The sequence below is a fragment of the Rutilus rutilus genome (assembly GCF_951802725.1).
Source record: "Rutilus rutilus genome assembly, chromosome: 12".
In the NCBI taxonomy this organism is placed as follows: domain Eukaryota; kingdom Metazoa; phylum Chordata; class Actinopteri; order Cypriniformes; family Leuciscidae; genus Rutilus; species Rutilus rutilus.
Genome location: NC_140217.1, coordinates 34,040,851 through 34,065,506, shown reverse-complemented (window position 1 = coordinate 34,065,506; position 24,656 = coordinate 34,040,851). Strand labels below are relative to the sequence as shown.

Sequence of the window (24,656 nt, the reverse complement as noted above, 5' to 3'; positions counted from 1 at the left end):
CCCCTTTATTGTACAGGCATGAATTTGCATTTCCTTCAGCCTGAGGCTTATTCATTTCACTTTTGAAAAAAAACCAGAACTTTGGTTTTTGTTGTTAGTAAAAAAACACAAAAAACAAGCAAGCCCAGCTCAGGAGAGAGAAAGTAACACAAAGTAACACAACACATTACTTTCCATAAAAAGTAACTAAGTAACACAATTAGTTACTTTTTTAGGGAGTAATGCAATATTGTAACACATTACTTTTAAAAGTAACTTTCTCCAACACTGATCAGACCGATATGAGATTTTTAATGGCTGGTGCAGAAGTGTACATACAATACAAGCAAACCAACAGAGGCTTTGGAGTCGTTGTCACGCACATATCAGAGCATTTGGTGGTGTAGTTTTGCAAGAAGATTTGGGCTTACCTTATATCCCATGACCTCGGATTCATTTTCAAGAGGTTTCACCTGTTCCCAGTTGAGAATAATCTTGGAGTTTGACGTATTCCACATGACTTTTGAGGGCGGCTGGCTGGGGGCTGGATGAAGACAGACACAAATCAGAGAGAAAATAATCTAATACAATAAGGCCCGGTTTACACCTGGTATTAAGATGTGTTTTGGTCGATCGGATCACAAGCAGACGAAGTAGACACATACTCGTTTACACCTGGTGTTTTAATCCGTCTCTTTTGTCCACTTTCCGCCACTTCTGTCCTGGTCTATGGGCGGGTCAAATTCTCGATCTAATGGACAAAATAAGCTTGCACAATTTACGTGAACGCGCACGGAGACGACGGAAAAACACGCAGAGAGAATCAGCTTTCATTTCTGCTCTGACAGCCGCACGTACACGCCGAACGCTGTGAGTGTGTGTTATCAGGAATGGTGAGAGAACATTGGGCTTGGTACGTTTTTCATCTTCAAACCAAACTCAGGTCTTCAGACAACAAAGTTTAAATCCCGTCTGGCTAGCGAGCTTCCCATAATGTTTTAGGTCAGTAGGCAGTCTTTTTTCGCCGTTCGAACACATTCGACCACATGAGCGTTTAAAGCAATCTGGTCGAAAGTGTTTTCGACTTCCTCTGGAAGTGGTGGGAAGTGGACAAGCTCAAAACATTTTAGACCCCGTTTTACACCTGTATTTAGCGTCATTCATTCGTGATCTGATCGACCAAAACGCATCTTAATACCAGGTGTACCAAACACTCAATCATTCAGTAACATCCTCTTCAATCAATCTATTAAACAAAAAAAGTTACTTACGGGGCTTTTTGGTGGTAACATTGACCGCTGGACTTGGTGGTCCTGTTCCTGCTGTGTTGTAGGCTCTCACCGTTATATAGTAAGAGCTACTTCCTTTTAAGCCCTGAATAATGGCTATTGTTCGGTTTCCAACTGTCCTTAGCACACTAGCTGTATCTTCTTTGCCATTCTTCTCCCAGTATCTCAACTACAGAGAAAGACAAAACAGAACCGCTCAGCATTAAACTGTAATTAAACTGGGTGCAATATCATTTAAAACTATTGGGAGAAACAATTCATTTATAATTTTCTTTGTGGAGTATCTGAATAGCAGGTTATCTGCTTACAGGTGCTTTGGTTACTCAGCCACTGAAGTGTGGCAGTATTGAAATGAACCTGTCATAGGAAAATCATCTTAAGCAATATTTCCCAACTGTCAGGTTGACTGATTTTCTTTTCCCTTCCCAAAGTCTGTGGACAGTCCCAGCTGAAGAGTCAGAGATGGATGGTGGCACAAACCTAATTTGTATTTGTTCCATAATTGTTAGTAGAGGACAAAAAGGTCTCAGTGCTTTATATTTACGATCTTTGTAGATGACTTGAATGAGAAGTGAGAAATGAGAAATGAGAAAACTCTATTGTTGGTTGCAATAGTACAGCCTAAAAAACAAAACACTGTTACTATCAAATTAAAAAGGTAGCTCGCATTGTAAGATCTACAGTGCGCAGCAACAGTACTCTGGGAGATTTTCTCCAAAGGTTGTTTCCCTAGTGATAACAAAACACATTACTACCACTTGCAAAACTGCTTATAGCTGCTAAACTCCTGGTGAAGAACTTCACAACCCATAATCCTGTAGAGGCATCCAGCAATCATTGAAGTCCCGCCCAATCCCATAAAGTACTGTGAATGATGTAACAGCCTCCTTATGATCTCAACTTCTTATATACACTACCATTCAAAAGTTTTTTTAACGTTTATCTTGTTAATGTTGTATTATTACAATTTAAAATAAATGTTTCTAATCTGCAATCTATTTTATTCCTGTAAAGGCAAAGCTACATTTTCAGCATCCAATACTCCAGTCTTCAGCATCACGTGATCCTTTAGAAATCATTCTAATATGCTTATTATTTTGAATGTTGAAAACAGTTGTGCTACTTAATATTTTTGTGTGAATTGAGATACATTTTTAAAGTTTATTAGAAAGTTCAAAGAACAACATGACTTTTGAAATATAATTTTTTGTAACATTATGAATGTCTTTACTGTCACTTTAAAAAAAATGTAATGTCCTTGCGAAATAAAAGTAAATTTATATCTATATCTATATATAAAAATAATAAATAAAATAAAAATAAATTTATATCTATATCTATATATAAGCATAATACTTAAAATCAGTTATCATAAATCCATACTTCCTTTTTAATTGATTAACATGAGCTAATCAGTATCAATCTTTGAGTCATCAGTAGATTTATTTTGAAGGATTAAGCAATTAATTAAACAATTCTATATTTAGATTTAGCAAGTTTTATTCATGTTCATTTAAAAAATTTGCATAATGGTTTTAATATTTAGGATTTTGAAAAATCTTAGGTAATTATAACAATAAACTAAATATTTCGTTTATGCACAAAAAAAAAAAAAAAATCAGCTTTTAATGTGAAAATGTTTAGTGTGTACCTCATAGCCGAGAACTCGTTTCTTGCTCGTGCTCCAGGGAAGGGCTTTCCAGGACACCTCAATGTCAAACGCTGAAAGACTTTTGGCTCTGAGTCGACTGGGGGCCCTTCCAGGCTCTGAATTCGACGGAGAAATTCTTCGATTAGAGCGTTTTATTCAACAAATGTCTGTAAAAGTCCAACTCTTTTTGAAAAACAAGGCTGGCCATGATTAATGGGTTCTGGCACAACACACTTCAGTTAACCTGGCTCCTATTAACTGGCTAAGCGTTACACAGCGATATGTGAAAGGGTACATTTGACTTTAATTTCTCTGTTGCACACAACGGTTAATATGACTGACCCTCCTCAGCAGAGTAGATGGTGACCACGGGCCCAAAAGGTCCTTCCCCCTTGTTATTGTACACCCCCACTTTGACTTGGAATGGGGAGAAGGGTAAGATGGTCTCATTTTTGAAGACGTATTTGGAGGCTTCGGGAGAGGGAACTGCCGCCTGCATCCACCCGGTGGCGCCAAAGGGCCGGAAAGCAACGACGTAGCCAAACCCTCCTCCGTTCTGGAGCTCTTCAGGAACAGGCTGCAACACAGACACACACCCACAAATAAAGCACATATATCTATAATACAGTACATTCCCTTTATTAAAATACCCTGATATGTTATCCTTATATACTACGCCTTATATGTATACCACAGACAAAAACAACCACGTACCTTACAACCATGCTACTTGTTTGTAAGGTGTTTTCTCTTAAAGGGATATTTCACCCAAAAATGTAAATTCTGTCATTAATTACCCACCGTCATGTTATTTCAATCCCGTAAGACTTTCTTTCATCTTCAGAACACAAGTGAAGATCTTTCTGATGAAATCAGAGCTTTCTGTCCCTCCATTGACAGCTACGCAACTACCACTTTGACACTTCAAAAAGGTAATAAAGAGATTGTAAAACTAATCCATATTAATTGAGCGGTTTAGTCCAAATTTATTGAAGAGACACGATCGCTTTATGTGATGATCAGACTGAATTTAGGATTTTATTCACATTTAAACATTGATCAGCGAAAATAAACAGAAGCTCAGCCGAACCTGCTTGACGGGCAAGAACAAACCTCACTGGTTCTTGCTGAAGCTCAATCATGCAGCGTAACACGAGAACAAACCTCATTGGTTCTTGCTGAAGTTCAATCATGCAGCGTAACACGAGAACGAACCTCATTGGTTCTTGCTGAAGCTCGATCATGCAGCGTAACACGAGAATGAACCTCATTGTTTCTCACAGGTCAAGCGAACATGTTTAAGCTTCTGTTTACCACAACTGATGTGTTGTTGATGAATGTTTATGTAAAAAAAAAAAAAAAAAAGCCTAAATAAAATCTGTTCAGAAAAATGTGCACTAAACCGCTCGATTCATATGGATTACTTTTACGATCTCTTTATGAACTTTTTGAAGCGTCAGTGTGGTAGTTGCGTAGCTGTCAATGGAGGGACAGAAAGCTCTCAGATTTCATTAAAAAGATCTTTATTTGTGTTCTGAAGATGAACGAAAGTCTTACGAGTTTGGAACGACATGAGGGTGAGGAATTAATGATCTTTTTTTTTTTTTGGGTGAACTAACCCTTTTACTCTAGAGTTTACACACAAACCCGTCTGTTATATTTTGGCTGTGCAGACAGCAAGGTGTATGACTTTCCTGACACCTGTCAGGCATCAGACGCCGTATTCGTGCTAATCTCTGCCTTAAGACTTCGTGGTCTGAGGCTGTATCTGTCATCTCTGCCTCTTCAGCAAGAGAGGGATTACATCTCCCAGGAAATCGTTTTGCCAGGTAATGACATCATGGTGGTTTTTGTTTGAAATATTGGTCTGCCACTGACCATGCAGTAATGCGGTGCGGTAACGGTGAGACCACCAGAAAATAGCATCCATTTAAACCATGGCATGCGACTCAAAGAAGGGGGAGATTATGTTTTCACGCTCGCACACTTGTGCGGGAGAGTTTAACGGCTAAATAAAAATGCACCTGTAATCAAGCACTCACTCCAGTGTCTGCTGTGAAAATAACAATTTGCCATAGAGAGACCAAACCTAATGGGATGTGTTCCAAAACCTATGAGCTGCCTTGTTGTCTATTACCGGTCGCTGCCTTCTAAGATTTGGAGCAGCAGAAACGGTGCTCGACTGACAACTGATTTCAATCAATCAATCAATCAATCAATCAATCAATCAATCAATCAATCTATCTATCTATCTATCTATCTATCTATCTATCTATCTATCTATCTATCTATCTATCTATCTATCTATCTATCTATCTATCTATCTAGGAACAATCTCAGAAAAATCTGACAAAGCTACACAATGAACATTTCAATACTGATAAATGTAATGTCTAATAAAGAAATATTTTATTTTAAAACATTTTATGTAAAGTTATTAAAGTATAATATGAAGTCTTAAAATACAATATAACACTAGGTTTTGTACAGTGAAATCCACCAGTACTGTTGAATGAAGTGGTGGTTTTGGAGTAAAAGATATGAAATTATCTTGGACAAAAGATGGCGTTCTGTGGTATACGTCATTTTTATTTAAAAAACAACAGAACTGAAGTCTCAAGTTCCCTGTGACAAACTTCCAGCTCAATAGATAATACCAGCTGACTCTCAAACCTGAACAATAGAACATTTCTCATGAAAGGAGATACAGAAAGAGAGAACGTAATCTTTGAAAAGTTCCTCGCAAAAATTCGAGGGTAACTCCATTTAATTATCTTTGCTGCTTCTCCTGTATGACAGCGGCAGTTATTGCCACGCAGCTCTTACAGAAAATGAAGTGTTCTGTGTATCCACTGTACTATGATTAATGAAAACCTCACATAAAAGGAACAATGATGTCTAGCCAGCTTGCAAAGGGAGACTGTATACAAAGGACTCACTAAGGGAGAGAAACACACACACACACACACACACACACACACACACACACACACACAGACGGGCGAGTGAAGTGCATTGGTCATCTTACCTCCCAAGTGATGACTAACTCTGATCGACTGCCACCTCCTCCGCTCACGTTGGCTGGGGTGACCTTGGGAACTGGAGGAAGGAAAAGATTTACTCAGTTGGCTCAGGTGTGGCCATTTAAGACTTCGGTTTTGCATATCATTTGAAAGTTCAACAAATAACATGGACATGATTTGAGCTAAAATATATTTTCATGTATAAATGACATGCTTATATTTTTAGATGCTGGACACTATTTCCCTTGACAGTTTTAACTGTATGATTTAAAAGCTCAACTGTGAGCTGAAAATAAAAACTGATATAAATTTAGTTAAAAAAAAAATATATATATAGTATATATATAAATATATATATATATATATATATATATTATAGACATGTATAATGTTACAAAAGAATTAAGCAGCACAACATTGATAATAATAATAATGATGATAATAATAATAATAATAATAATATTAATAATAAAAAATAATAAAAAAAGTTTCTTGAGCACCAAATCAGCATATTATAATGATTTCTGAAGGATCATGTGACACTGAAGACTGGAGTCATGATGCTGAAAATTCAGCTTGGCCATCAACAGGATTAATTACATTTTAAAATATATTAAAACAGAAATGTTTTATTTAAAATTTCACATTTTACTATATCTTTGTTTAAATAAATGTAGCCTTGTTGGGCATAAGATATTTTTTTCAAAAACATTTAAAAAATCTTATCGCCCACAATTTGTTTGAACGGTAGTATAGTATGTGTGTAAGTGTGTGTGTGTGTGTGTGTGTGTGTGTGTGTGTATGTATATATATATCTTTTGATGTAAAAATCGTGATAACATTATTAGTGGACCTCAGAGAACATATATACATTTATATTTATTTATTTATTGTTTCACCGTTTTTAATCACCTTGCATTTTACAGTTACTTAAATGGCATTGCTGTGTGAGAAATAAATTTTTAAAAGTACAAATACTCCATTTTAGCCTGTTAGTAATTTATACTAGCCCATAAAACTGCATGCATAATTACATTTGAAAAATTTCTGAAGGAATGTGAGTGGTGTTTGCATGCAAAATGAGCCGCCAGGATGCTCAAGCATTGCAGCATATTGCTATGGGGTTTTCTGAAGTGCTTTGTAGCATTTTGCAAGGGTGTTTGCTTACTGGCTAAAGTCAGAAGTCTTAGATATGGCTTTGGTCCTCCTTCAACGCAATCAACGCGTTACGGAAGATAGCGACTCACACCACACGATGCTAATTGAAAGAGCCACATGCAGACTAACGTGTCTGAAGCACTTACCTGTTTCTTTCGTCCTGGCTTTCTTCGAGGGTTTGCTGGGCTCTCCTGTGCCCACTGCGTTGCCTGCCAAAACTCTGAACTCATACTCCACCCAGGGGTTAAGCTCGATTACTGTAGCAGTCAGATGAGTGCCCCCCACCACCTCCGGCACTGGAACAAAACAGAACACACACATACTGTGAGACGAGCCCCCTCGTGAGCCTGCACGGCCCCCCGCTCGCTCACACAAACAAGATGCACAGCGCGGGTCTCTTCGGCTCGGTGAGATAATAGGCTCCGTAGGTAAGATACAAAAGCGGGCTTATCTACAGGTGCTGTGAAAGCTAAGATAAAAATAACACCATATATAGTTGCAATTATACATCTATCTGAAATTCAAAAATAAGTAAATTCTCTGTTGTAAAGCTTCATTTGTGTGTGTGTGTGTGTGTGTGTGTGCAGACATTCATAACATTAAAATTTAAAAATCACTTGTTTTAAAACCTTTTTTTCCCTCTGGAATTCAGATTGATCTCTTCATCTTTGTGGTTCTTATCCTGGCACCACAGTTTTATATTTGGTCAAGGTAAGCGCCCTATATCTCTCTATACTGCCATTCAATGTTTTTGGGGTCAGTACGATTCTTTGAAAGAAATTAATACTTTTATTCAGCAAGGATGCATTAAATTGATCAGAAGTTATAGTGAATACTTTTTATGTTGTTACAAAAGTTTTTTTTTTTTAAGTATATTTTAAAATAGAAAGTTATTTTACAATTATTTTTAAATATTAAAACATTTCACAATATTACAGCGAAGCAAACATATTTGATCAAACAAATGCAGCATAATAGACTTCTCTAAAAACATAAAAAAATCTTACCAACCACAAACCTTTGAACAGTAGTTCTGTGTGTGTGTGTGTGTGTGTACATGTTTTTCTATCCCGGTGGGGACTTAAACCTGAATGCACACAGACTCATGAGGACTTATGGGTCCCCATGGGTACACAAGCTTATAAATCATACAGAATGAGTTTTTTTTTTTTTTTTTTAAGTAAAAATGCTGAAAGTTTTGTGTGATGGGTAGGGTAGGTGTAAGGGGACAGAATATACCGTTTGGACAGTATAAAACCATTACGTCTATGGAGAGTCGCCACAAAGATAGCGAACCAGACTGTGTGTGTGTGTGTATGTGTGTGTCTGTGTTTACACCCCATACAGCCCATGGGTAAATTTTACTGTCATTGTGTGGAAAAGAGCAAAACATCTCCTTTTGGATCGCTGTTCAAGCTACAGAGAAAGCAAAACTACATGTGGTAAAACCAATCATTTTGGCAAGGTCTAAAATAAGCATTAACAAGCATAAAAAAAAAAACATGATGAAAATCTCAGTACGTAATAGGAGAGAAAAAAGCAGGGGGATGAAATAGGAAACTATGCAGAAAATGTTTTGATCAGTGTTTGGCTGGTTAGAAGCCCCACCTGTGCTAACAGCTTGCCAGCCGAGGGAGAAAGGGGTTCTAGCCTGGATGGTGTAGGCAGTAATTGGACTGTGATTATCAGGACCAGGCCTCCAGGAGAGAGTGGCAGTGGTATCTGTGATTTCTTCCACATGGATGCTGGTAGGGGGGCCAGGGGGACCTGAGACAGGAGACAGCCATGCAAACCAGAAACACACACACAATGATGTCACGCTTGTAGGCTGCACAAAGACGGCCCCCTAAAGCACAGCAATGCAGCTGGTTAAGTCTGAGCTACATGTTTTTACTGACTTAAAAGCTCTAATTAGATTATGTCTAATTTTTTTTGGCGTAGCATGAAAACCAGCACATCTTTCCTCCATTTGGAAAACATTTACAATGCGTCACTGGCTTGTTTAACAGTCTGTAACACTGTATCTAGTTAGTTGATGAATATTTAATATTCAATAGCCAGAGTGTGCAAAAGTAGATTATGTCTTATTTATGTATATAAGATATGATAACCACATGCAAGTGTTATTTATCTTTCACAGCATTTTCACCTCTGACAATCAGGTCAGTTGCAATGGAGCTGCTGTCCACCTTGGTCTGTACGGCACACGTGTACTTCCCAGCATGCCTCAGCTGAATGTTTCGGATCATGATGTCACCTGCCGAGTGCTGCTGAAAAAGAAAGATCAAAGATATGGTATAACAGATTGGGTAGAGAAATTAAACAAATGTTATCATTCAGGTGTATTTGCACATCTTAAATAATGCTTGGTTTAAATTGTATTTATATGTACTACTTACATTATAGTACATATATGTGATATTTATCAGTATAACTTTTGGATGAACAAAAATTGTGATGACATTTTTTCTTCAGCTCTCTGTACAGCCGTAGACAAACCAGGACTACAAAGACATTATTCGAAAAGGTTTTTTTTTTTTTTTTTTTTTTTGCACCATGGCTTATTATTGCCTTAAAGGGATACTCCACTTTTTTGGGAAATAGGCTCATTTTACAACTCCCCCAGAGTTAAACAGTTGAGTTTTACCGTTTTCGAATCCCTTCAGCCGAGTTTCTGATATTTAGAAGAATATCAGTAACCAGACAGTTTCTGGTCTCATTGACTTCCATAGTAGGAAAAAATATATACTATGGAAGTCAATGAGACCAGAAACTGTCTGGTTACTGATATTCTTCTGAATATCAGAAACTCGGCTGAATGGATTCGAAAACGGTAAAACTCAACTGTTTAACTCTGGGGGAGTTGTAAAATGAGCCTATTTCCCCAAAAAAGTGGAGAATCCCTTTAAATGACATGCAAATATATAGGTCAAACAAAAACTCTTTTTGTCTAGATGAGCAGTTTTTGCTCAGAAATGGCTACCAAGTGAACCAGAGTATATGGTGAATAAAAAATATGGCTAATTTGGTACCTGTCTCTGTGAGTACTTAGAACAATTTAATTAACTTAAAGGGGTCATGAATTGAGAAATCAAATTTTCTTGATCTTTTGACATACCGTACTGTATAAGAAGTCACTGTACTATACAAATATCAGTTTCAATAGTTTCAGAACTCAAAAGTTCCTCATTAGTCAAAAAGACAGCTTTGATTGAAACCAAGCTCAGAAAACGACTTGTTTCAGTTTATGTCACATTACTATGTCATAGTGTGACGAAAGACCACCTCTACAGAAGAAGATCAACGCCTACTTCTACATCATGGCCTCTTTAGCCCCGCCCACCGATTCGCACATGTCATATAATAGTAAAAACGAAACAGAAGCAAACAAAATGATAGAGGATTACAAGATGGTTTGAAGTGCCAAGTTGTGGAAAAACAGTCTTTGCATTGCCTTCCTTGTGATCCTATAACATTAAGAAAGTGTGGATGAACTTTATTTTTAACGAAGTTCCAGTCAGATCACGTCAAGACACCGTTCGCTTGTATTTATACAGTAGCACCGCAATCAAATTGAATAGTTGTGATTTGCTGTTCTTTCCTTTGTTGGTTCCCGGGTATGGAAGAAAGCACATTTTGATCTAAGCCAACATCAGAAGTTTCACATATGTAATGGTGGGGACGTTGAAAATGATTTTAATATGCAAAACTGTTACCCAATCATTGCAGTGGGTCAAAGTCTTGAATGCTATCAAAACGGAGTGTTCAAAAGAGAGGGTCAAAAACAGGAGAGAAAATAGCTTATTACTTCTAAGTTAGGATGCCTTTTGATGTAAAAATCTTGTTAACATTTTATATATATATATATATATATATATATATATATTCATGACCCTTTAAAGCAAATTTTGGGTGTGTAGAATTAATAACTTTGCTATTTTTCCTTATCAAGGGTATATACTTTCCCCACATTCTTCACTCAAAGCACTGCTATTAAGATACATCACTCATAATAAATCATAGTAATCAGGTAAAATAATATTAGTGGCAGTTTTTGCTCTTAAAATAGAGCACTTCCATCTAGAAAGTTCTCCATTGCTTGTTTCTTTGGAGACGGGGCACCTCTATGGATGACATGATGAACTAGATGACAAGAAAAGCGATCAGCCCCTCAATCCCAAAAGGAGAGGGGAAAAAAAATATCATGAACTTTTAATGAAAGAAACGCATGTGACTGTACAAGTGCTGCAATTCACACTGAGTGGGAAGCTTAATTATACTGTAGATTAATACAGAATGGGTTGTCAGTGCCTGCACATATAATGGGAAAATCTCTTATCATAAATTCACAAACTCAAAACTGTGGAATTTAATGAAAGAATTAATGTGAATTTTTTCCCAGCAATTCAGCTGAAAGTACTCGGTATGAATATCTAAAGAACAATATGTTACCAATTACAGCTTAAATACATTTGCATATATGTATGTGAAGTGTCCAGCTAGTAGACACAGTGTTAGTTCTTAATTATTTTTTTTTAAGAAAGGAAAAACAAGTATTTAAAAATATATTCAAAAACTATGGCTCTGTTCCAAAACCTATTAGCTGCCTAAGCCTGCACAGGCATGCAACGCCTGTTCTAAAAGTAGTAAGCATGATTATGCTGTATTCTGACTCAATGATTTATGATACATTTATTTGCTATATTTCAATTTATGATTAAAATATATGCTTAATTGAATACAGCAACATATTACATGCTATTTTGTTGAGATCACAGGTCCAGACATAAACTATACACTTTATCTTGGTAATCCCAGTATTATCAGAAACTTTTGGCTGTGATATAAATAAATAAACCACTGAATGGTATTTTTAATTGTTTTTGTTCTTACTCCGCCAACTTTTTCAAAGTATCCTCCATGGCTGCCGAAGTGGATGAGCTGCTCGTTGAAGAACCATGTGAACTTGAGCTCCAGCGAGGAGTCGTAGGAAACCTGGCAGGGAAGAATGATGCTCTCGCCAACGGTCACATCCAGCGTGTTGGGAGCAGTTGTAATGATCGTTGGCTCTGGAAAACAATATATATAAATGGTTACACATAAATAAATTTCAAAAAAGCAAGCATTAACGTCTTGAAAATTCTTGACTTTTATTCAGCAAGGATGCATTAAATTGGTCAAAAGTGACAGTAAAGACATTTATAATGTTACAAAAGATTTCTATTTCAAAGAAATGCTTTTTTTTTACCTTTAATTCATCAAATAATCCTTAAAAAAGTATCATGTTTCCACAAAAATATTAACCAGCACTAGTGTTTTCAGCATTGATGATAATCAGAAATGTTTCTTGAGCAGCAAATCAACATTGATTTCTCAAGGATCATGTGACACTGAAAATTCTACTTTTTCATAAAAGGAATAAATTACATTTTAAAATATATTACAACAGATAAGTTATCTTTGACAGTTGTTCAAATGTCAAAATAAGATTCCAGTGCACAGAGCTCCACGACAGATGGCTAACAACTAACAGGGCAATATCTAGGGTGGACGAAGAGGTGAATAACCCATGAACGATCCGTGAGCTCCACCATGTGTCACTGTCTGATCTTTGCTAAGCCCCAAATGTCCCAGAATGCACTACTCTGAAAAACAGATAACACGCCACCAGTCCCAGCAGGGCCTGCGCCCAGCTCACTTTCTTTCCAAGTCAGTTTAGTTCGCACACAGTCTGGCGCCATTTCACAAGTGAACACGACAAGCACGCCTGCTCCTCCACTTTCAGAGTGCAGCCTTGTGTAGAACAGGTGCATGAGAGCAAAAATACGCTGCAGGTCGCTTTTGAGCCTCATGAGGGCGCTGTGTGTGTTTCGCTGAAATGTCCATCAGACTAAATTAAGCACGGTGAATGATACCCCAGAAGAGTGCAAATGTATGCTGAAAGCAGACGGCACAAGCTTCCAATCTATGTGTGAGGATTCGATTCTGGAATTACAGGTCTCCGAAACACGTGAAACAACCTTTCCCATCTCGACTGATATCAAACTGGAAAGGGAAAGCTAACAGGTGCGTTACTATGGGTTTTGTGCGGAACACAATGAGGGGCCGTCGGATGAGGCTTGCTTCTTTTATTGTTTGGATGAGATCCCTCTCCGACTGTCTGTCAGATTCACACAATGGGATGACAATACGGCACTGCCTGGTATTCTGTCAGCTCTTAGCCTGGCAATTCAATTCAGAATTCAACAGCAGCGCCTTGAAGCCCAGAAAAGAGTATGTTACTCGCTCTTCTCCTGTAGGAACAGCACTTGTCGGAGGATTGGTTGAGTTATGTACCTTCACTTCATCCCCGATACCTTCACCACTTTCATCCTGTTCTCCGTGTAATGCTCCCATGTTATTGTTTGCCATCTCTCATAGTAGACGGATGTCCCATGGCTCCCTTTGTTCTTCACTATGGAAGTGGCTTGGGGTCTCCAAACAAGGCGGATTCCTCCACGGTCTATATTTAAACAAGCATCAGACTAAACTGAACAAGTGAAAAATTACCATTGTAAGTCAACGAGAAGCTATTAATACCTATTGTAGTTGTAATGAATGAATCGCGCCTCAGTGAGGGTGTAGAGGGAATGTGCGGTTGCGCTGATCCGCAAATTTGCACTTCAGACCAGAGCCCTGAACGGTGGTAGAAAAATCTCTGAGGTGAAACCTGAAAATTAATTCAAGGCAAAGCTGACACTGCTGTCTTACAGTCGAGGTTGTAGAACTGGAGAAAATGCCTCTTATTACCCCGCTCCATCATCATTTGTGACAGATTGCATAGATAACCTCGTTTAAAAGACCTGACGCCCTCAAGCTCTCGTCGGCGTAATCTGAGTGATATCCTTCTTGCATAATACCTTGTTACTGTTACTGTCTGTCATTAAAGCTGTCGAGAGAAGACGAGACCCTATAGATTAACAGCGGCATTCCGTGGAAGCTTTCAGACCGATCCCATCACAGAAACGTCAATGACCTCAAAAGTGTTCACACTTTTGAATTAATGCAGCCCCATCCATTTTGCTAATATCCTGCTTCATAGCGACAGAAAGAAGGTGACGGGAATGGAAAAACCCTGCTACACAATGACCAAGCAAGTTTAAATGGTCTGTGGAAGTATAGTAGAGCCAGACTACACGTTATTCTTCTCTAATACTTCTACTTGAATATTGCAGTCTCATACAGGTCAAGTGTTCTGGGAGGCTCACAATGATTTGGCACAAAAACCAATTGAGCAAAGCCAATGTGCAGATCTGTGCGACAGGCTCCTGCTGATCGTGTCAAGAAATCAAACTCAAACAAGGTCAAACTATTAGCAAATAACACGTGTGACTTTGTCATTTATTTTAAATAAGCTTTTCTGTATGTATTTTATGATAGCAATGCACTGCTATTTTAACTTAAAATAGTAAGTATTTATGCTGCCTTAAAATTTTGAGTTTAGTCAACTTGAAATGTGAAATTGTAGTAAGTGACAACTTGGATATTTGAGTTGACTAAACTTAAGATTTTAAGGCAGAACAAACTTACTTCATTAAGTTTTTTTGTTTTTTTTTTACAGTGTGTATACAAGAATCTCTGAAAATTAATAAATGAATGTAATTACATCAGGAAAGACAATATACAGAAATTCCCTCAGCAAGAGTAAAATTCGTAATTCGTAATAAAAAATATTAAACAATTTTGAAGTAGAAAGTATGTTCAACTTGCTTTTCATCTGTAATAAAAAATGCACTGAAGCAAACTCAAAACTTTGTCATGCAGCGCTGACAACTAGAAATAAACGTTTTCCAGTCATTCAGTGTGTTTTATGAAACTCTAAGCCGCCATCAAAACACTGTTCCACAGAAGGAATAACAAAACTCAAAAGACACAAAATAGGACAAAACCTAAACTACATCACTAGAGAGACAACTGCCTGTCCATAGTAATGTATATGAATTAACTTCTAAATTGAACAGGAACTTGTGTTTTTACAGTGAAATATAGATACGCATTTTTATTTATAGAGAACAATGGAGAGAAAAGAAAGAATGGGATCAGGAAAAGTCATGAGCTTCATTCACATGATTACCAGGCGGCTACAAAAAAAGTGTACTTGACATGATTCTTAAGATTTTGACCAACAAAAAAAATCTATACCATACTAAAATCGGTTATATATCTGCCCCCATTCTCCATGTCTTTTTTTCCTCTCCTCATGCACACTCTAAAAGCACTCGAAATGACCAAGGCTCCTTATCTTCACTCCAATACCTCGGCAAAATCGCACCAAAAGAAAGCTGACAAAAAGCCTGACCACTGCAACCTCTTCCAATTGAGTTTCCACCCTCCGCGATAACCTTGCGGATCTTGCAATCCCCCTTTTTTGAAGCCCATACTCAGACAAGTCGGGTCGAAAACATCACAAAGTAATAATTGAAATAGAGCCTCTTGGATATGTGCGCAATCTGTGATAGCTTTAGTCCTTTTTCAAAAGAGCATTGGGTCAAATTCCATCAAATATAAAAGCATTTAATAAAAAATGAAACTTTAGTCAAAAGAAAAGTTTAATTGTCAAATGAGTAACAACACAGAAAAAACAATGAAACAATTAAACACCACTGAAAGAAATATTTTGTGTATAAAACACACACATCATATATATATATATATATAGAAATAAATTCAACCACAGTTTTATGTATGAAAGTGGTTAAACATCCAATTTATTTTTTGATTATGTTTTAATGTGCGCACTGCAACTTTAAGCGACATGAGATAATAGTGTACGTTGCATGCAACAGTGAGGCAACTCATCACGAGAATGATCTCTCACCAACTCTGATATCATTGTCCAACATCCAAACACATGATCTGATCCTCAGTTAATCTCTGTCCAGCAAAACTAATTTCTAATTAAGACTAATTAATCTAGGTAATATCCTCTCAGCGTTCTGATGATTGGGACATCAGCAGGGCTGACACAATGCTCCGTTTCCAACCGCTGTTTGCTGGGAGGGTTTACATGCAACTTATCCAGTGGGAATCTAATGTGACAGGTATTTTTCAGCCCTCATATCACCACAGTCAATTTAAATAAACCACTGTCATCTCCCATAAGGGTTGCGGCAGACGCTGATGTACACAGGCAAACCAGGTTTCCACTCCTAAATGAAATTGCAAATGTAAATGTCCCTGTCTTAGTCTCAGTGCCTTATTAATAGTGACAGTTAGGTGCTAGATCATATAGGGGAACATTTGTACGTCAGCAAGGATGCAGCGACGCACGGCCCACGCAATCGAGAGTAAACGCTCAGGGTGGGTGTCAGATAGACGCCCGTGACACTCTCTCTGAAATATAAATCTGAAGATAATCGTGCAATTCATCCAGATAGAAAAAAGATGCATCCTTCTCCTCAGGCTGATTGATAACCAATTTAATGGGCCGCTCCCCATCCTCAGACGCATTACAAAGTGTCTGGATAAATGTCATCAATAATGACAGAGCGGACATGTTTGAGGAATGCGTTAATGAAGAGAAATAATGGAATAAAAGGTGCGAGACGACGCGGCGAACAAACAGCACGCACAGGGCAGACAGTGACTCGAAGTAATGAGGCAGGCTGAGGACCAATCACAATCCCGTTAGACTCTTTTTTGACTTCAGTTTGAGCTGAAAGAGCCGTTATTGCTTTAGTGTGAAATCCAAGCCCCGCAAATGAGAAATAAAACATCCTTTCAAGAGATAATTCTGTTTTTAGAGACGGATAATAATAATTATGAGCCCGCTTTTCAACCTTTACGGTGTGAAATGATCTGTGGAGTTTCATTCTTAAATTAAATATCTTCAGATTAAAGAATTCCACTCTTGACTAATTAAATATGTCAGTGTTAGAAAGTGAAAAACCGCGTGACTGTACAACACTCTGCACTGGTGAACAAAAATGGTCTTTCAATGAAAAGCACGGAGCGGAGACTCGACATTAAAGACTTATAAGATACTCATCCAGTCATCCATCTCTCTCCTGCTTATATATGTCATCTATAATGCAAGTAATGCATTTTTAAATTATTAACCAGCCGATGGGAACACAGACAAATGAAGATTTTACAAGTAACTGGCAGAGAAAACAAACAATTTGCCTTCATTAACAAATATCTGATTTATCATAGACAATAGGCATTTTTGTACCAGGGTGTTTTGCTCTACCATAATTGTAATTAATTATGATCAGTGTTGGGGAATGTTACTTCTAAAAGTAATGCATTGCAATATTGCGTTTCTCCCTAAAAAGCAACTAATTGTCTGCTTGGTTATTTTTTTATGGAAAGTAAAGTGTTGCGTTACTTTTGCATTACTTTGTCTCACCTGGGCTGGGCTTGCTTGTTTTTTTTTTTTTTGGTAAAGGTAAAGGGCCTTCACACCAAAAGTGAAAAGAAGAGAAGGGAGAGAAGAGAGAAGAAGAGAAGAAAGTTTAACTGCTTTTTAAATGCTTTTTATCTAAAGTCATCTCATTAGAATGGATGAATTGGATCATTGATGTTCAGCAGCAAGGACATTAGTTAATAAAGTGAGATTAATGCTCAATCTATGACATAAAGTATATTTGTATTATTTAACATATTGGTTTCACTTTATGTTGATGGTCCCTTTAACACATTCTGTTGACTATAAGTAACTTTGCACCTACATGTCTACTAGGTCTCATTAGAGTGTTAATCAAAATAAAGTGTTACCAACATATATAAACATCTGATTACGCAACTTACGTTACTCATGCGTTTACCCACAACACTGATTATGATTGCATATTATGATATCATTGAATTTGTGATTATGTTAATAGATGTTAAATGGCAGAACCGGTATCATCTGCATCAGCAGGTTCTCATTTTATTAGATAGAGAGATAGATAGATAGACATTTGAAGAGTTCAGATGCAAAAGCCTCTAAGTGCCATCTGAAATCTTCTTATAGAATTATCATTTTTTATCAAGCTTGTATATTTAAGTTCAGTAATTTCACTTAAATTACAATTAAGAGGTCATTTTCATTGCCATTTAAGTGAAATTACTGAATTTAAATATACAAGCTTGATAAAAAAGAAAATTTCAGATGACACTTAGAGGCTTTTGCATCTGAACTCTGCATTTGTTCTCCTATGGACATCATTTACACCAGGCAGCCTTATGGATCATCTCTAAATATAGAGGAATCAGCCATGTTAAAGAATAATGATATGACTCATGCAAAAGACATTTGCATTTGCATCTTAAAAAAGGGCAAATGAAACAATCAAAGCGGTCACTATAGCAACCACTAAAAGGAGAACTGCCTCCAAGGTGCTTTATTAGAAAACCGTGGAGTGAAGACCTCCGAGAAGAAAGACAAAAAAATGGATTGAACCTTTAAGTAAACATGACAACACGCTCAGTCACAACAGATTTGTTTTTACGTCGGACTGTTTTTTGGGGGGAGGAAACTGCATTAAACTTTAAATCAAGAACAAACACGTCAATTGTGGACTATGTGATCTCATTAGTATTCGCAGATGTTCAAAAGTACACGTGTTTTTTATGTGGGCAGATACTTATTCGTACAACATCAATGTATGGACGACATATACAATTTAAAACCTTCAGCTGGAACTGAAATAACTGAAAAACAATATCTAGAGAAAATATCTGAGGAAAAATAGCTTAAATGTCCAAGCAGGTAAACAAGCTTAAAATGCATATAAAGGCATTAAACATTTAATTAATCATATAAACAATAAAATATATATAATATAATGGTTGTATTCACATAAAATAACTGACATTTTAGAAGCTATCAATTCAGTATGTTGATTGATTCAATATCAATCATATGTGTTATGGATACTACTGTGGTTGTGTTTTTTTGCAGAACATAAGGTTTTAGCTTGGCTCTAACAGTGTCTACAGTAGTTTTTTGACTGTACGGTATAATTATGGATGTTATTTTGCTGATGCAGCATGTGTACGCCCTTCTGACATACTAATGGAAAGAAAATGGACGTTGACATATAGCTGCCAGTGGCGTATCACTTCTTTTGACATCTTTGGCAAGTGAAAAGTGCCCAGCCTCATTGCATCTATCTATCAATCGTGTTTAAGGTTCTCTGCCCCAGTCCATCTATCTATGAATCCCATTTACTCAACCCACGTTCCCCCTGTGTAATGTCAATAAGTTGATAACATAATACATACGAATATAAAATGAAGGGGACTCAATATTTATTGAGTTTTTGATGGATCTCCCCTTGACATGCAATGATTTAGGGTTTCATTGCCTGACAAAGGTTAATGAAGTAGACTAAAACCTCACACTTAAGGCACAAGAAACTCTGCAGTTTGAGAAATTATTCACTTCTAAAAGAACCTGAGTGAGGCGATAAATATAGAGCTTTTTATAGACACGTAGTTTTGCTTCTTGCAGGATTACATTAAAATGAGGCTCCTGAATGTTTGTTAAGGACACTTAAAAGACTTTCTATAAAATAGCTGGAAACCCACAGCTTTTGATAGCCGTGCTGAAAAAGGCTGGTTAAAGATGGTTTTATTTCAGGAAGCCTGAAATGTAAAACTAAAATATGTTTAAAGCAATTTTGTGTATGATCTGCCACAATACTAGTGGGTTGTGGGGTGGCAGCCAAAGCTGCTATACGATAGCTTAAATTATGACTATAAAAAGCTATGAATATGAAAGAAAATCCCAATTCAGACAGGTAAAATTGTTTTACAGTGTGATTTTATGCCTCAAAACCAATTTCCCACTGTTCTTCAGCTACCTTTGGCGACCTCTAAGAGGAATGTCTGTGATTTTGGTATATTATTTTTTGCAGTGCTTCTCATTTATTTAGACCTTCGCCAAATACTGTAATTAAAGCTAAATTTGTAGTCGTCCTGCCTGGTTCACCTTCACTATGAATTTTTGCCAACTTTTTTGGTCAAATAACAGTTGGTGGTTCAAGTACTGCTGGCATCCTATTAAAAAGAGGATTAAATCAAAAAGGAGAATCTCTGGAATTAAAACAGCCGTCATTTATTATTATATAATGTTATAATTAATTACATCTTTATTTCAGTTGGTTTTAATGGGTATACCTTCTGTAAACAGCCACATACAGACAGAAGACACTCCTATCTTCAGGGTTTTGCAAAAATTTTAAATTAATATGTTGGAACTGATTTGGCCAAACCACACAGGAAGTGGAATTGGGAATTTTAATTTGCAATGAAACTGAAGGATTTGTCAAGCGTCAAGAATTAGAAAATTGCAGTAACTGTATTTGTCAGAACTGGATGTTTTTGAATTTCAAATCAATTTAATATTTTTCTTAAATTCATCCAGTTTGCATTCTCAATAAAAATCCGTTGATAAAAACATAAAGAGATCCCAATTCCAACTGAATCTGTACATGAAATCAGAGGTGTCCCGTGTTATTAAATCATAACTTACATGCTGTTTAGAAAACTAATCTGCCCAAATATTGCTCAAGAGAAAGAGGAAGGAACAGAGAGCGATGAGGGAGGTAAAACACACACGTTGCAGAGGGTATGGAGACCTCCACTGAGTTGTGCTTACATCCTGAAAATCCACCCAGCCTTAGAACACTCCTAAGTGAACATGCTCGGCACCGCACACCCACCTCTCATTCATATTTAATTCAGCATAATAACTCACTGCTCCAGTGACTCAACAAGTGTGATCTGGGTCCCTCCGGGTTCCCCGTGCTGGTGTTCTGACACTACACTCCTTCATCTCATTAGGAAATAAAAGGATTCCCCTTGGCTAAGATCAGATAGCTTTGAAAGGTATATTCTACTTAGACATAATACAGATAAGCACACCGAAAGCAGACGTTGTAATGCGACTTGGGTGGATGCATGATGCAGAATGTACTGTACACGGTTGAAAAAGAGGTTCTTTATCGGCATTCATGGTTCCATAAAGAACCTTTAACATCCATGGAACCTTTCCATTGTACAGAGAACCTTGTGGTGAAAAAAAGGTTGTTTAGATTCTTAAAATGTTAGAAAAAAAAAGGCTATTTTAAGAACGGTTCAATGAAAGGTTCTTTGAGGAACCAAAAATTGATCTTCTATAGATCTTCTATTGGCGCATTCGCACCACAGGAACTGGGAATGATTTTAGTTATAGTTATAGGACTAAATTAGCTCTAACCTCAGCTACACTATGGAGGAAATCCAACGTGACTTTGAAGGCACCAAAGCCCCTTTCACACAGAGATTCCGGAAAATACACGGATAAAGTGACCCGGGATTTGACCCGGGTTCATTTGATTTTGGTTCATTCACACTGCCAGTGATTTTCCGGAATCAGAGAGCGCGTTCACACACAACCCGTGTATGTCCCGGAAAGACACGTGACATCGATGTGACTTGTAATGTCTCAGCAGCGTCTTCAGTTTGCTTATGAGCTGCGAAACCACGCTTGTGCATTTATTTCTCTGATTCGATCATAAAATTGCGCATTTCGTACCGTTTCACAACTGGCGAACGATCCCGGCTTCAGCGTCATCACTACGACACGGCATTATTACGGCTTTTGTTCACACAGCGCGCGTTCCGGGACTGAACACGGCAATGTTACTAGGTCCCCAACCCGGCATCGATCCCGGCATTAAACCCGGGTCATGTTTGCGTTCACACAGAAGGCGTTCTGGCAATTTGCCGGCAATTTCCCGGGTTCAATGCGCTGTGTGAAAGGGGCTCTAGTGAAACATGAGTATGTATTTCTCATGTATCAACCACACGGCAAACGCTATAATACTTTTTCATATACCGTTCACTTTCTTTGTTTAACAATTCTATCAAACATTGTATTAGACAGGACTGTTGAACTGATCGTAAACTAATGAAGATGGAGAATGGAGTGCTGTGTGCTCAAGCTGGCGTTCTCAGCGCTGTCAAAATAAAAGTCCCACACAACAACCAGAGCGCAGGGCGTAAGTTACGGCTTACGTCACTTCAAAGTTCCTTTTGCCGGTGCGAATGCAACCAGGAAAATGGCCCTAGGGGAAAATGTAGTTCTCGGATCACCTTGGTGGCTAGTTCCTATAACTACCAGGTATGGCATCGCTGTGAAAACCCGCTAGTGGAATCTTTATTTTTAAAAGTTTAATCCATTAAATACATGTCAGAAGAGGCTATATTATCCTCAAAGACTCCAAAATAACTGAATTCAAGCAAATACCTTTAACAAGCAGGTTCCCTGAGCTGCTTGCTTCGCCAAACTGGTTACGGGCGACACACGTGTACGTGCCAGCGTCCGATTTGGTGGCGTTGGATATCCGAAGGCTTCCACTCTCCAATATAACAATTCTGCAAGGCAAACATACACACACAAGATAATATTACTTCAGAGTGCTTCTGTGACTTTAAGCCAGCAGTCAACAAAAGCAATTTATTTTTTGACAGGACAAAAGTACAACGACAGGTTTTGTAGCTATTTAAGACTTGAGACTTCTGGAGAGATTGTAAGTGTGTGATGCAAGACGATCTAGACATTTTTACAGACACCATTTCAGGAGAAAGAGTGCAATTTCTGGACAGTTTTGAAAGTTTTTCAGCCTTTGCACCTCGCTATGAATCTTTTGTCTTGTCAGATCTCAAACCCCCACCTTCAACAAACTGCTGTCAACATGTTTTTAAGAGGAATAAGAGTGGTGCTGAAATTGTGTGTTTGTTTATTTTCTCCGAAAAAAAAAAAAAAAAAAGTTGGAATGAGTATTTGGACAAGTTTTCAATGCTGCTAGGATATCTTCCATTTGCCATTTAGAATAACATATTCGCTTTTATACTTAAAAACTGATCCTTGAACCAGAATCAAACCAATGTAAATTTTAACATCCGACATCTGTTTTTATGTAGGACAATGGAAAAATCTGTTCAAAAAATTCAAATATGAAATTATCTTTAAACCTTGTAGAGCACACACACATAAAAGGGTCTTAAAAACACATCCTCAAAGATTAGACATGATGTGGAGACCTTGAGGATGAAGGATAAAAATAGGGAGGGCTTCATTAATTCATGATGTCATTCTAATTATTCTAGCCACAACGCTTAAGAAGGAGTGAGCCATAAGCAAGTTTTGCACAAAAAAAAAAAAAAAAAATGGAAGGGAGATAGAGACAAAAACAACATGGTGCCATATTATAGATGGTACTATTTTGAAACCCTGTGATAGCTTGGGGGAAGAGATGTTTAATTGGTGTGGACAAAGCATTGAATATAAAAAAATCCATTTCCACAAACTGTGGATTTCATTAATGACTCTAGGAAGACCCCAATAAATAATATATTTCTAATTAATACAGCTAAAGTGTGTCAAATGTAATGATAATTTGGTGAACACATTGTAAAAGAGAGAAAAAGATGTCATAAAACACACAATGGTGAGATATGTTTTCTGTACACATGCATAAAAGGTACAAACACATATTTTAGGCTATTTCAGCTTCATCTATTACTAGTAGGAGCATAAAATCAAACATACACTCGTGCAATCTTCTTAGACTAGCATTTTCAGTAGAATTGGGAGTGATTTTCCATGTGGCAATGTCATAGGATGGCAGCAGTAAAATGTGTTTACTGAGTGTGAAGAACTTAACTAGACTGCACAAAGCCCAGACATGAACTCCACTGAACACCTTTGGGATGAACTGAACATCAGCGCTTGACCTCAGTGCCAGAGATAATCCCTGCATCCATGTTCCAACAGTCTAGTGGAAAGCCTTCAGCGTCTTTTACACATCTTTTACCTTAGTGGAAAATTTGACCAACAATCCCTAAAGTACTGTAATTTATTCAGTTAGGTAATCTGAGAACTTCATATGGTGAAACATTCATCACATTCATTTATGAATAAACTGAATATACTGCTCAAAAGTTCAGTTGTAAGAATTATTTAATGATTTTAAAAGAAGCTTCTTGCTCAAAATACAGTAAAATAGTATTGTGAAATATTATTACAATTTAATATAACTTTTTTCTTTTTTAATATATTTTTTCCTGTGATGGCAAAGCTGAATTTCCAGCATCATTACTCCAATCTTCAGTGTCACATGATCCTTCAGAAATCAGAAATATGCTGATATGGAGCTCAAGAAACAGTACTTATTAATGTTAAAAAACATTTGTGCTGCTTAATATTTTTGTGGAAAACACATGATATATATTTTTCCAGTATTCTTTAATGAATAGAAAATTGAAAAGAACAGCATTTATTTGAAATAGAACATTATGTAATGTTCACGTAAACATTACGTTACTTCATCAACTTTAAAAGTTTTAATTTATTTTCTTACCAACATCAAACTTTTGAATGGCATTGCATATATTTTCGCAGACAGGAAGGTCCCACATTTGCAGGTCACAACAAAGCAGGTAAAATACAGTTTATCAGTAACAGTGGTGAAATTTTTCCTCGCTTCTCTGTTATGCACCCTACCTCCAGAGACTGCCAACAAATAGGCCAGCACATTG

The 24,656-nt window shown here is 37.2% G+C and overlaps 1 protein-coding gene across 4 annotated transcripts in view; it reads right to left on the bottom strand.

Annotated features, from left to right (window-relative positions):
• cntn4 (contactin 4) overlaps window positions 1–24,656 on the bottom strand; it is a 158,689-nt gene that overhangs the window by 4,949 nt on the left and 129,084 nt on the right. For 2 of the 4 annotated variants that reach the window (XM_084424928.1, XM_084424929.1), the window contains exons 12-21: window positions 22,363–22,490; window positions 11,994–12,169; window positions 9,250–9,367; window positions 8,709–8,867; window positions 7,247–7,396; window positions 5,948–6,018; window positions 3,262–3,496; window positions 2,920–3,035; window positions 1,251–1,437; window positions 411–523 (exon numbers count right to left, since the gene is read on the bottom strand). In XM_084424928.1, coding sequence (XP_084281054.1) covers window positions 411–523; window positions 1,251–1,437; window positions 2,920–3,035; window positions 3,262–3,496; window positions 5,948–6,018; window positions 7,247–7,396; window positions 8,709–8,867; window positions 9,250–9,367; window positions 11,994–12,169; window positions 22,363–22,490 — 1,453 coding nt within the window. Of the gene's footprint in view, window positions 1–410; window positions 524–1,250; window positions 1,438–2,919; window positions 3,036–3,261; window positions 3,497–5,947; window positions 6,019–7,246; window positions 7,397–8,708; window positions 8,868–9,249; window positions 9,371–11,993; window positions 12,170–22,362; window positions 22,491–24,656 lie in introns of all 4 variants that reach the window. The other 2 variants (XM_084424927.1, XM_084424926.1) reach the window with 1 other exon arrangement.